This window comes from Hippocampus guttulatus, chromosome 17, assembly GCF_054856545.1.
Source record: "Hippocampus guttulatus isolate MCC_2025c chromosome 17, RoL_Hgut_1.0, whole genome shotgun sequence".
Lineage (NCBI taxonomy): Eukaryota > Metazoa > Chordata > Actinopteri > Syngnathiformes > Syngnathidae > Hippocampus > Hippocampus guttulatus.
In genome coordinates this window covers 2,341,496-2,353,998 of record NC_141277.1, presented here as the reverse complement: position 1 = coordinate 2,353,998, position 12,503 = coordinate 2,341,496, and the positions used below count along the sequence as shown (strand labels likewise).

Here is a 12,503-nt window from a genome sequence, read left to right as displayed (position 1 = left end):
GCTCCATCTGTAATGCGAGAACGCACGCGCCGAACCCACGTGACCCGGAAATGTTTCGACAATCGTCTCTTGCTGGAAAAACTCCATTTCCCATCAGCCTTTTAATTATTGCTTAAAGTCACGAGGTCCAATAGCGGAGTGTTTGCTAAGGATTGTGTTTGTCTTTCTTAGCGAGTACAACAAACATCTCGTATTTGAATTCTCACTGTCGAAACATCAAGAGTTACCGAAGACGGGAAAAAGCCAACCGCAATGGGTAAACGGAATTAACTGCAGCACAGCAAGTGACGTTTTCCTTCGCCCAGCAAGTTCAACATGATGCCCGTGAGTTTAGTTGCGACATTTTTTTTGTCTTAGTATTCAGATCCATGCGTTTGCATTCGTAATGACGGTAAGTATTGTATGCTCTTGCCCGCGCGTACAAGCGGAATGATGCATGACAGGAGCAAATAAGCACCAGAACACAGTCATTAAGTTTTAGCATCCAAAATAAAGGTTGCTACTTTTGAAAAATGTGTATTGACAACAGTGTTCAGCATAGGGGTTTCATAACTCGGACCAACATACTTTAGTTGAACAATGTTTTATTGATGTATAATTTTACCCTTATTAGTGGATTACTTGAAAATATGTTACCATTTCCTTCAACATCGATATTCATATTTGCAGTTTGAATAACGCTGTGTTCTTTGTGGATTACAATGAGAGAAGCACACATTTGGCATGCGTCTGTGTTAATAAAAAGCCAAGGTGCTGCTGACTAACTAATTCACTGGGTGTGCGTGCGTGCGTGTGCATGTGCCCAAGTGCACCTTTTTTGAGTGGTAAAAGGTAAAGCCCCCTAACAGATGTACTGTGGCACTAAAGCTGTCAGAAGCCCTCAACTTCTGATCCGAGAAGCACGCCTGATTCCATACATCCCTGTAAATTCTTCCACACTAAGCTCGGTCATCTTTGCCTTGATGTACCCTTGCTTTGCACGATAGGGCACAGTCATGCCGAAACTGTAGATGGTCTTCCCCAATATGTTCCCAGAAAGTTTGAAACATAGTTGTCCAAAACAGTGTGTGAAGGTGAAGCAGTTTGAAATCACTGAACCTGTGTGATGTAAAGTACAAGTCATGCCTGTGAACTCGGCTCTAAAGTTGTTGCACAAGCTCTTGGATGTCCTTGTTCCTCCTTGTTTTTGTTTTTTTTAATCCAACAAAACTTCCAAAAATATTCTAAATAATTCATCGTGGTATATATTGTACATGACTCAAACCGAAACAAAACAAACGTGCATCCCCTGTGTAACAAGTAACCCAAATGACTCGCTTTTGTCCAACATCATTTTTGAAATTGCCACCCTCATATCTCCAAAGCAACAGCCTTAGATGACATTTGACTTTAAATAGTTTCTTGTATTGAACACGCAGATGATTTGGCATTCCAAATCTTCCACTTGGCTGCTCTGAGAGGGCAAAGGTAGAAAGTAATGGGTCAGTGATTTGCACACTCAAGAGACATTTTTTTTTGTCTGTCGCCCCACTGCAGCAGCACAGCGCACAACGTGCTTTTATTTCGTAATTGAGTTTTAAGTCACGTGAACGTAATTTCATTTCAACATTGGCGGTGATGGAATTCATTTTCTAATTTAAACAAATCCAGACAGAACTTCAACAGGAGAATAACACGACACCCATAGGGCATTTTAAAGTGTCACGTCTTTCAAAGAGGCTCCTGTTTTTACCCCTGGTAGTTTTTGTTTATTTATGGATGTATATGACTCCAGAGCATCCTACAATCACAACCATGAAAGTCAATGTAAATGGTATGGCTTCTTCCTTCAAGGAATAAGTCACTGCACTGTGAGGCAGAATCGATACACCAGAGGAGAAAAAAAAAGAAACTTTAATCAAGGGCAATCTTGGCTCATTGCGTGAGGAAACAATAGATGCGGAACCTAATCACATGGCTTGGAAGTGCCTAAAGGCAATGATGAGATGTACATATGTGCCGTTGTACTTGACTATGTCTGAACATTTCATTTATACAGTATATACATCTATTTTTTTTAGATGACATTTGAGGCTTCAAGTAGCGTGACGCTGCTGTTTGACTTCTGGCATGTGAACAGCCCTGGAGGTATTTTCTTTATTTCTCCTTGTAGACCTGTAGAATTATTTGCTTTTTTGGTGAATTGTCCAAGTTCTCTGTTGCAAATTATTGTTTTATTTATGTATTTTTAAAGTCCAATTTAGGGTTAACGGTGCAGTACTCTTCAACCGGAGTACCCAACAACCGGTCAATTTGGTATTTGATATGTGGGACGACATATGCGGTGTCATATGGAAACTATTTAACATTCAGTGTGTATATAAATCCTTGTCTGTTCCCTCAGGTATGTTTTTGTCAGTGATCGTGGTCATGCTGCTGACAGTCTTCTACGAGCTGCTCAAAGTGTGGAGGGTGTTGCTCAGCAGGAGCACGGGGCCGGCTCAGCATATGACTCCTAATGCCGGTGCGCCGTCCCACCAGAGTGACAGCAGTTCCGTTTTGGAAAACAGCCCATCAGAAGCCTCATTGACTCCCAGAGAATCACAACCTTTCTTTCCAAACAACAGGGGCCGGTAAATTTTCTCTCTTCTCTTTTTCTCATGATTGTGACATACTTTCTACTACCTTCTGTGGCACGTACTCTGCTCGTGCCTAAACTTGTCCAACTTCCATTGTTGCTCATCATCAACATCCAAGCCAAGATTCCCCCTCTAAACTTTATCTGTAATGCTAATCTCACATCTAAAATGATGGACTGCTGCCATCTACTTTGAATTTCACATGGCCCTTTTCCAGTGCGCTGATGCATTTTTCTATATATATTACTCACTTATGTCATTATACGTTTGACGCAGGTGATGGAAATATTTTCAGTCCTTACAATCATTTTGAAAATAAATGATCTGTGTCCTGGTCCTCAGCCGGTTGCTACATGGAATCCAGACACTGCTCCACTTGCTCCAAGTGACTTTGGGCTACATGCTGATGTTGTGCGTCATGTCCTTCAATGTTTGGATCTTCCTCGGCGTCATCTCAGGTTCCACACTGGGTTATTTCATCTCGTACCCTCTGCTAGATTGGCATTGATGTGACAGTGCAACCCGGTGTTGTCACAAGAATTAAAATGTTTTTTTTTCCCCGCGGACGCTCACTACGCTGCGCTTACACGACTTGGGTTGTTCGGTGTGACAGAAATGTCATGTTAAAGTCCTAATAGCTACTTGAGCTTAAAACCAAGTTGGCGAAGATCAGTCTAATCTTTCACAGCGGGAGCTCAAAGGGAGTAGAAGAATTATGATCAACAATGACTCCATGATCAGTAACTTGATAGATTAACGCTGTGAGAGTATCGAAAGGTCTGATTAAGATGTAACCTATGTTTATTGCATTGAATCCCAGTCTGAACACTAATTTGTTTGATTCAAATAAAAAGGGAAAAAAGCTATTAGAAATGTAACATTATCTGTGATTCAAAAGCCATATCATCTTTGCACAATAAAGCTGAGTTTACGTGGACAGGAGATATCAGTTCTCAGTCGCAAAATAATGCAGAGCCCACTTTGCGGAACCGATTCAAGCGTATGCTTTTGGCTTGTAAGCAGGCCTAGAGTGGCCGATCAGGAGCTTTGGGACAATTCCCAGTGGGCTGGACTGCTATTCAAGTCTGCGTTTGTTTTCCACCACTCAATACCTGTACATGTGCTTAGCAGTTGTTTGAAGTCCAAGAACACATCTTGACCGGGGGTGCCAATAATTATGGAGGGCAGTGAGCACTGACTGCACTACATTTATTACAATGCGTGTCACCAAAAGTAGAAATTTAATTTGTGACTCATGATTTTTAGTTTGACTGTTTTTGTGCTTTCTACTGTCTTTGTTATCAATATATTGTTTTATTGTTTGTTGTTGTATGAATTATTTTTGCTCCATGTATACAACAGGGATTGTTTTAAAGTGCTTTATGAATACAGTTGAGCTGATTATTGCAGCCATTTTAACATGATGTTTATACTGTAATGCAAAGTTTAGTATGTTTGAACTTTGAAGGTTGCATAAAATCCTTAACATTGACCGGACTTCTGTTTCATTCACTTTGCATCCATCCACCCATCCATTTTCTAATCCTCTTATCCTCGCGAGGGTCGCGGGTGTGCTGGAGCCTATCCCAGCTGTCTTCGGGCAGTAGGTGGGGGACAGCCAATTGCAAGGTACACATAAACGAGCAACCATTCGCGCTAACAATCGCATCGAGTGGCAATTTAGTGTTGCATTATCCTGCAATGCATGTTTTTGGAATGTGGGAGGCAATCAGAGTACCTAGCACAGGGAGAACATGCAAACTCTCCATTGGAAGGCAGGTACACTGTACCTCTGCACTGTGAGGTGGACGTGTAACCAGTCGACCACCTCATTCACGTTTCAAAAGCTATTCATAGTTTGTACTTTTTTACTTAAAGAGTAGAATTGTTTTAGGGTTTTTTTTAACGTATCTGTTCTACCTAAGTACACAGTGTGAATTGTTAATCCCTTTTCAACTACCCCGCCTCAAGAACTCTGCATATGTCTTATGATTCCGTTTTCCAGACATGATAAAATACACTCTTTCACGGAAATGTAACACAGGTTAATTTGACAGCAGTGTATGACGTTTCAGGCGTTTCACGAGACACTGACAATAAATTCCACCAATTGAAATTGTGGGTATTAAATCGACGTCGAAACTGTCCAATGAGCGGCAGTCTTTTTCGACTCGCAGAGGAAGGACTTCCTTTTCGCAGCGGAAGCGGCAGTTCGGCGTGTGTAGGACTGTATGTCTAACGCTACAGCAGGACGAGAATAGTCGCCACTTTGTTTGTTTTACCAAACTATTTCGTCAGCGGAGCACAACAGCCCCTGGACTGACATGTCGACGGATATAACCAAAGGTGTGGACCAAGTGTCTGTTGGTAAGTAAGAAACCAATGAAAATCTGCTGGCTAAGTATGTTAGCCACCTAGCATCTGATGACATCTGTACAGTCGCAATTGCATCAGTCACACACATGCTAGCAGTTAGCTTGCTAGTAATTCCCAGGGCTCTAAGATTCACTTATATTTTGATTATTTTGCGGTGAATTGCTGTACTGTATCTGGTAGGATTATGAAACGGACGTGAAAATGGAACCATTGTTTCCTCATGTCAAATCCATCCCAACTGTCAGTGAATTGCGTTCACTAATCAGCACGAATTAATTAACCAGTAGTCAAGGTTAGTTTTATTATTGGTTAAAAACAAATAAGAATCATATCGGCTTTTATTATATTGATAAATAGAGAGCCTGAGTACATCCTCGCCCCCACCACCCTTTCTTTTGACACTCCACTCTTGATTTATTTATTTTTTTACTTTAATTATTTAGTCGGTGGACTATAGAAGCGCCTGTACTGATATGGCAATTGATATAACAAAAGTTGTGGATCAAGTGTCTTTGTGAAAGGATGTACAGTCTGAGCCATTTGGATGAAGCAACGATTGTGAAACCGTCGATGACGAAAACATGGTGAAAATGTGGGGGTGGAAAATGAGTATCTGATGAATCACCAGAACCGTCTGGCTTTCAGGGGGGTTACATTTACACAGAAAATACGACTGTTGACGCTGAAAAAAAAATCTAAACAGAGAGGGTTGTGAGTCAAGTTGGTTGAAACCTAAGCTTTATGCATTAGAAAATCAACACTGGTTCCGGGCATCAGAAACGTCATTTAAAAAATAATTGTTTCGAGGCATACATTTTTGGATCAACCATTTTTTGTAGTACACACAGCAGAGTTGGTCGACTTTATTTTTTTTCCCCTCCAGCCCTCCTTAATTATTTCTAGCTCTGGTATCAGTGATGACAACATTTCCCACTTTATGACTCAAAACTTTTTCTGACATTTGTCATTCATCTCAGAGAGAGATTTTGTGTGTGAAACTCCCATGCTTGTGTGTACCTCAGAGGAAGTGTACGTGTCGGACAAATGTGGCAACGACCAAGATGGCGATGGGTCCGAGCAGAAACCCTTCAAGACGCCTCTCCAGGTAAGCACAGTGTAGGCAACGTTTCAACTTGCATTTTTATTATTCAAAGCTGTGATTTAAGTTTTTTTTTTCAATAAAGGCTAACGAGACATGTTTTTTTAATGTCCATAATAATGTCTGTATCTGATCATTGTGTTTTTGATTTACCTTCCCAGGCTCTACTGTTCATTGGCAAAGAACCATTCCCAACAATCTACGTCGACTCACAGAAAGAGGATGAGGTAGCGAGATTTTTTTTATTTTTCCGACAGATTTTTAAAAATATTTTTCTCTAAGGCTGCCACTAAGGGATGCCCATCTCTTCACAAAAGCAAATGTTTCTATAATGTGTGCTACTTGACGAGATTTACTCTTCTGGCTTGAAATCACACACTATTAAGAATGATGCCCATCATACATAACTAGTTGTGGTAAATTACTGTGTTTTTGGCATCTTATTTGTTTCTGTCAGCGTTGGGTAGTGATCTCCAAGACGCAGATGAAGAATGCAAAGAAAGCTTTTAACCGTGAACAGGCCAAGAATGAGTCCAAAGAAAAGAAAGAGGTGTGTGCCTCACTTTCACATCGGTTGCTACAATACACTCCCCCATGCCCCCCAAAGTTTTGGTTTTATTCATCAGTCTTAACTATCGTGATTTTGGTCCATGATTGTTGGACAGGCGGAAGACAATGAGAGGAGAGAGAAGAACCTGGAAGAAGCCAAGAAAATCGTGATGGAAAAGGACCCCAGTTTGCCCGAGCCGGAGACGGTTTGTCTTTGATTTTATTGTTGTTGTTGTTGTTTTTTGATAAGTGCAATGTTGATATATAAGCAGCAGTCAAAATGCCTGAGCAGGACTCATTTGGCAGCATTGTTCGCCTTCAACTGCCCTTCAGCTTTTCTTTTCTCTGGACAAATTTGGATTCCCCCCCAGGTAAAAATCATCAACCTGGCACCAAAGCGAGGTCAGAGAGTCAAAGTGTTTGGATGGGTTCATCGCCTGAGAAGACAAGGTTAGGACACTTGAAATTCCATATGGAGGCTCATATCCACTGCTCTCGAAAAAGTGAAGACATTTGAATTGAATCTTGTTTTGTCTATAGGGAAAAATTTGATGTTTGTCGTGCTGAGAGATGGAACTGGTTTCCTGCAATGTGTGCTGTCCGATAAACTGGTAAAACTCAAACAATGATGACTTTTTTTTTTAAATAACTATTTTAAATTGTCCAGTGACTGACATCTTCCATTATTGCATATTGATCTCATGTCCAACTATCATTTCACTTTGTAATTTTTGGGGGGGGGGGGCGCTCTAAAAATGTATCAACATCTACCAACTGACTGCTCTTGTTCTTGTCTCCAGTGCCAGTGCTATAATGGCTTATTGTTGTCCACGGAGAGCAGCGTAGCTCTTTATGGGACTGTGACGCCAGTTCCTGAAGGAAAACAGGTGAACACGCCTGCACGCAAACAGAAAAAAAGGCTTGATTGTGTTTTTAAAGGAAACCTAGTGTGCTTTTTTTTCACCACCATGTAAAACCATTTCCAGTGTCAATACTGTGTCTGTGATATGCTTTTCTCCAAATAACTCGTGCGTCGAGGATGATAGCACTCGCGCGTTTCCACATTGCGGATGAAAATAAACGTCCATCACTCTTCCAGGCACCAGGAGGGCACGAGCTCCACTGCGACTTCTGGGAGCTGATTGGCTTGGCGCCGGCAGGCGGCGCCGACAACATTCTGAACGAAGAGTCTGATGTGGACGTCCAGCTTAACAACCGACACATGATGATCCGAGGAGAGAATGTCTCCAAGGTCCTCAGGGTCCGATCCATGGTCACGCATTGCTTCAGGGAGCACTTCTTCAGTCGTGGCTACTGTGAGGTGAAGCACTCCATCAAGGAGTCATCTGAGTTGAGCAGGGACTCCCTGGTAATGCAGGGCAAGTTGGAAGGTTAAGCCCGGACACACGGAACAATTTTTGACATGACAGCCAATTTTTAAAAAGTTAAAAAAAAAATCGTCAGTCTCTCTTCTTTTTATTTCCAGCTACAACACGAGCTTCCGGTTGCTTCCATCACAATCACGCCTCTGAATCGCCAGTCGGTGTTTGCCTTAAGAAAAAAAAAAGTTCTTGTAAATGTTAAGCTTGTTTAACGCTCATGATTGTCAGGCTGACAGTTTGGGGGAGGAAAAGACACTCTTCACAACACATCCCTGAATAAGGACAACCTACTTCCTGTTTCCCGTGCAGGTTTTTCCACCCACTTTGGTGCAGACTCAGGTGGAGGGCGGCTCCACGCTCTTTAACTTCAACTACTTTGGTGAGCAGGCTTACCTGACGCAGTCCTCCCAGCTTTACCTGGAAACGTGCATACCTGCGTTGGGCGACAACTTCTGCGTTGCTCAATCATACCGAGCTGAGCAGTCCCGCACCCGCAGGCACCTCGCAGAGTGAGTCTGCCAAACTCCTTTCTAGCCCAGCAAATCAAATGTCACTGATTCAAGTCCTCATTCTCGAGCGAGTATCCTTCAAGTAAACCCAGAAACACAGCCAGAAAAATGTGCCAAGTTAGTCATGACGAGTTGCTGTCAGCTTGATTCTTCAGTTGCTTCCTTGTAACCCGTCAAAAGTGCCTCCCTGCTTTTGTACTCTCATATCAATCAAAATGATGCCCGTGTGAAGTTGAGACACAACACGTTACAAAGTGGCTCTTTTATGATGTATTGTCACCTTTTCTGCGCAGGTACACTCACATTGAAGCGGAGTGTCCCTTCATCACCTTTGAAGACCTGCTGACCAGACTGGAGGATTTGGTGTGTGATGTTGTGGACCGGGTGCTCAAATCCCCTGCTGCGCAACTGCTCTACGACATCAACCCGGTACCAAGCCAGATCAAGTCTACCCTTTGTATTTTTACTTCTTTTTGGCGGGGAAATTGCATTCTAAAGTTGCTATTTCATTTTCCGATGATGTTCTCAGGACTTCAAACCCCCTAAAAGGCCTTTCAAGAGGATGAACTACTCCGATGCCATCAAGTGGCTCAAAGAACATGACGTCAAGAAGGATGACGGCACCTATTATGAGTTTGGAGAGGTGAGCATGACTCAGACAAACGCTTTGCTCTCTCAGCATCCAAAATCTTTCGTGATGACTGTATTTCACATTTTCATATGGTGAGCGCACAAGGTGATTGTTTCGAGCTACTTGGGATCCTTTTTATATGATTGTTTTTTAAGCATACTTTTTGCTTGAAGAAATCATAAGATATGCAGTGACGCCCCTTCTTCATGCGGAATTGGGACTGAGCCCTGTCACAAATCGTGAAAATCTGCAACCAATTGACTCCCGAGCGGTATAATTGCTTCGAGGTGCCAAAAGTTGGCTGCAAAGTCCTTACATCACTTCAACAAATAGCAGTTCCTTGGCACCGAGATACCAAAGCAATGCTCATTCATTATACAAGGAATTTTGCCTGAGCACTTAAATGGGGAATAGAAACAAATAATGGATGATTTTGCGAATGGCAAGCTGAGATCGTTAGTGCAGCACTACTTTACATGATGAAATCCTACTTTCAAAATACTAATTCCCAACCATGGCCCGTACATCCCTTTTGTTATGAAACGTGTTATGTCATCACCTTCCTCTCATTTGTCTTTCCTGTTTTTGTGTGTCAGGACATCCCAGAGGCTCCCGAGAGGCTGATGACAGATGCCATCAACGAACCAATTCTACTTTGTCGTTTCCCAGCTGAGATCAAATCCTTCTACATGCAGCGCTGCGCTGACGACAGGCGGCTCACAGAGTCGGTAGGCACCGTGATTGATCATGCTGGCCTCAATTCAAAACTGAGTGCTGCACTCCTGACAGCTAAATTGTGCCACCCGAGCCACTTGCAGTACATTAAAGATGCTCAACTCTAAATTCAGACTTACCTGTGTACTGTAAAACCCTACATAAAAAAATTATATCCATAAAAAAGTGAGGGGGAAGAAATTTCATCTGTGCTGTATGTTACACATACAGCACATTTGACAATAAAGTTGTATCCAATCCAATCCAAGTGTGGGTGTGAAAAATGAGCATCCCCTTCAAAACAAACATGGTGGTGTTGAAATTATCGACGGTGAAAAAGGGTGTGACCTGAACACGTCCCCCTTGTCGCAGGTTGATGTTTTGATGCCAAATGTGGGTGAGATTGTTGGAGGCTCCATGCGTATCTGGGACGCCGAGGAGCTGTTTGAGGGCTACAAAAGAGAGGGCATGGACCCGACCCCGTACTACTGGTACACTGATCAGGTAACCGACCACTTTCCGGGTGCCTTTTTTGCCGCTCTGCTTCAAGAAGCATTTTTACGACTGAAGCACCATCTGAATTTCTGTTACGTACCATTCAGAGGAAGTATGGCACGTGTCCTCACGGCGGTTACGGCCTTGGTCTCGAGCGTTTCCTGACCTGGGTGCTGAACAGGCACCACATCAGAGACGTCTGCCTTTACCCAAGATTCATCCAGCGTTGCCGGCCCTAAACACACACATGACACGCTCTCTCTTGGCCTCACCTGTGGAACCGTAATATTAACCTAAATATCGGATCAAATACACAAAAACGAGAAATTTATTCCATTTTTTTTCTCCGTTGTCTGCTTCATATCTCGCATTTCTCAAATTGAGCCCCAATCACCCTACGTTGTTCTCCATGTGCTGCTTGGCATACATGCGGTCACTTCAGCTTACAGAGGCTCACTAAAACTAACACATTTGCTGTAATTGTGAAATGCTGAACGTGCTTGATTGTTTCCTGCCTTCAATGCAGTTTTTCTAGCACCATTTACGCTGTGACTGATGCTTAGCAAAGTAGAGTAGATTTGGGTTTTTTAGCTGTTGCTTCTCCCATTTTCCTCTCCTATCCAAATGTCCTCGGAGCAAAAGATGTCATCATGCTTTGGTGTCTTCAAATTATTTACTGAACAACTATTCAAAACATTGTTGGAGGAGGTGTGGCCCTCCATAAGGAGAGGACTAAGCAAGAAAATACACTTTGCACACGGGTATATATGATGCCAATGTGTATTTACAATGGGACACAACTTTAAATCACGAATAGCAACATTGGCAATTTTGTGCTCTGACGCGCTGACAAACATTTGACTACTGAACAAAAGCCTGAGTTGCACCTGGTGCATCAGGTGATTACGGTTATGTACATGGCATCAAATGTTTGTTCCGTTGTGGGGTTTGTTTTTTTTGTGATCGTAAAAAATTGGAACATACAACGATTCAATAAAAAGATGCAAAAAAATGACTGACTAATTATCCTAGGATTCGGTGTATTAGTAGAAATGGGGATAATGTAAGATAAAATGTCAAACATGCATCCATTTGCCCTTATTCATACCGCTCAGCTTAATTACTCAATTCTGAATTGCAGAGACAAATGGAAGAAAATGAATCAATGTCATCGTTACTTGGTGTTCATGTGAGGAAATGTTTTTCTGTCCTATATTAATATTCTGTGTGTCTGATGACTGTAAATAGTGTCTGATGGTTGTTACAAGCAACATTGTCGCTTTTCCTAAATGTATTTGAGTGCACACGTCCAACGGGTTCAATGCCTTTTGCACAATTTGCGGTCATCTAAACTAGCAACTGAATGGAAACATTCACAACACGTGTTTCATCATGAATGGCCCAATACATTTCCTGATTCTGTTGGAATTGATATTTAAGCAGTCCTCTTCATCGTACCGCTCACATTTTGACATCACGAGACCATTCTGTGCAGTGCAATTTAGGCTTATCCTGAAATTTAAACCTGAAAGCTAAATACTGTGCAGGATGCGTACCTAACTTTTTGAAAGAGGTGCATTTGTTTGGAGTTGTTTGGCTGAATTTTCTTTCCCCGTGGGAATGAGAAAGGCTTTGAAGGGAAACACAGAAGGTGTTTCAAGCAGATCAAGAAAAACCAGTGCAATCTAAAACAAACATGTAGAATCTCCAGTCTCACGAATAGTAGAATTTACCATCCAAAGAAAGAAATATGCCTATATTTCTGTTTGTATAAAATCTGTATGTATGTATTTTTAATTAGAAAGGATGTATCATGTCCTACTATGACTGCAAGCATTGTAAGCATCGGATTTGATTGAAAATGTTGGTGCTTAAATATACAATATTTAATTTTGTAAGTGTCAAGGCAGTGAAGGCGGGGAATGGTTCTGGAGTAGCGTGACGTAACATAGACGTAACCGATTTGCATCAGTTGTCAAGCTTGAATAAATGACCAAGCGGAAACGACAATATTGACCGAGACGATTTCCCCAATAACAATTAAAAAAAAGTCATGCCGTTCAAATTCATTAAAACACAATAAAACAGTGGCCCCGGGTGTAAAAGTATTCACCCAAACTTGGTCCTTTT

At 42.0% G+C, this 12,503-nt stretch overlaps 2 protein-coding genes across 3 annotated transcripts; both read left to right on the top strand.

Moving 5' to 3' along the window:
* The first annotated feature begins 107 nt into the window (after positions 1-107).
* On the top strand, positions 108-4,110 carry slc31a2 (solute carrier family 31 member 2). Of its 2 annotated transcripts, none has more exons than XM_086134866.1 (4): positions 108-391; positions 2,061-2,127; positions 2,384-2,612; positions 2,961-4,110. In XM_086134866.1, the coding sequence occupies exons 1-4, from the start codon at positions 386-388 to the stop codon at positions 3,124-3,126; spliced, it is 468 nt and encodes a 155-aa protein (XP_085990992.1). In that variant the 5' UTR covers positions 108-385; the 3' UTR covers positions 3,127-4,110. The 2 variants fall into 2 exon arrangements, with proteins under 2 accessions (XP_085990992.1, XP_085990991.1); XM_086134865.1 differs by having other exon boundaries at positions 109-324.
* A 712-nt stretch (positions 4,111-4,822) lies between these two features.
* Positions 4,823-12,271, top strand: nars1 (asparaginyl-tRNA synthetase 1). Its single transcript, XM_086135473.1, has 15 exons — positions 4,823-4,985; positions 6,017-6,099; positions 6,255-6,320; positions 6,551-6,643; positions 6,759-6,848; positions 7,014-7,092; positions 7,183-7,253; positions 7,443-7,529; positions 7,742-7,963; positions 8,334-8,533; positions 8,827-8,962; positions 9,063-9,176; positions 9,761-9,892; positions 10,251-10,382; positions 10,481-12,271. The coding sequence occupies exons 1-15, from the start codon at positions 4,943-4,945 to the stop codon at positions 10,610-10,612; spliced, it is 1,680 nt and encodes a 559-aa protein (XP_085991599.1). The 5' UTR covers positions 4,823-4,942; the 3' UTR covers positions 10,613-12,271.
* The last annotated feature ends 232 nt before the right edge of the window (positions 12,272-12,503 follow it).

Coding starts and splice junctions, on each gene's coding strand:
- nars1 (XM_086135473.1), top strand. CDS start 4,943: ATGTCGACGGATATAACCAAAGGTGTGGACCAAGTGTCTGTTG. Junction 6,849..7,013: donor GTTTGCCCGAGCCGGAGACG/GTTTGTCTTTGA, acceptor ATTCCCCCCCAG/GTAAAAATCATCAACCTGGC. Junction 9,177..9,760: donor CCTATTATGAGTTTGGAGAG/GTGAGCATGACT, acceptor TTTGTGTGTCAG/GACATCCCAGAGGCTCCCGA.
- slc31a2 (XM_086134865.1), top strand. Junction 2,128..2,383: donor GCATGTGAACAGCCCTGGAG/GTATTTTCTTTA, acceptor CTGTTCCCTCAG/GTATGTTTTTGTCAGTGATC. Junction 2,613..2,960: donor TTTCCAAACAACAGGGGCCG/GTAAATTTTCTC, acceptor CCTGGTCCTCAG/CCGGTTGCTACATGGAATCC.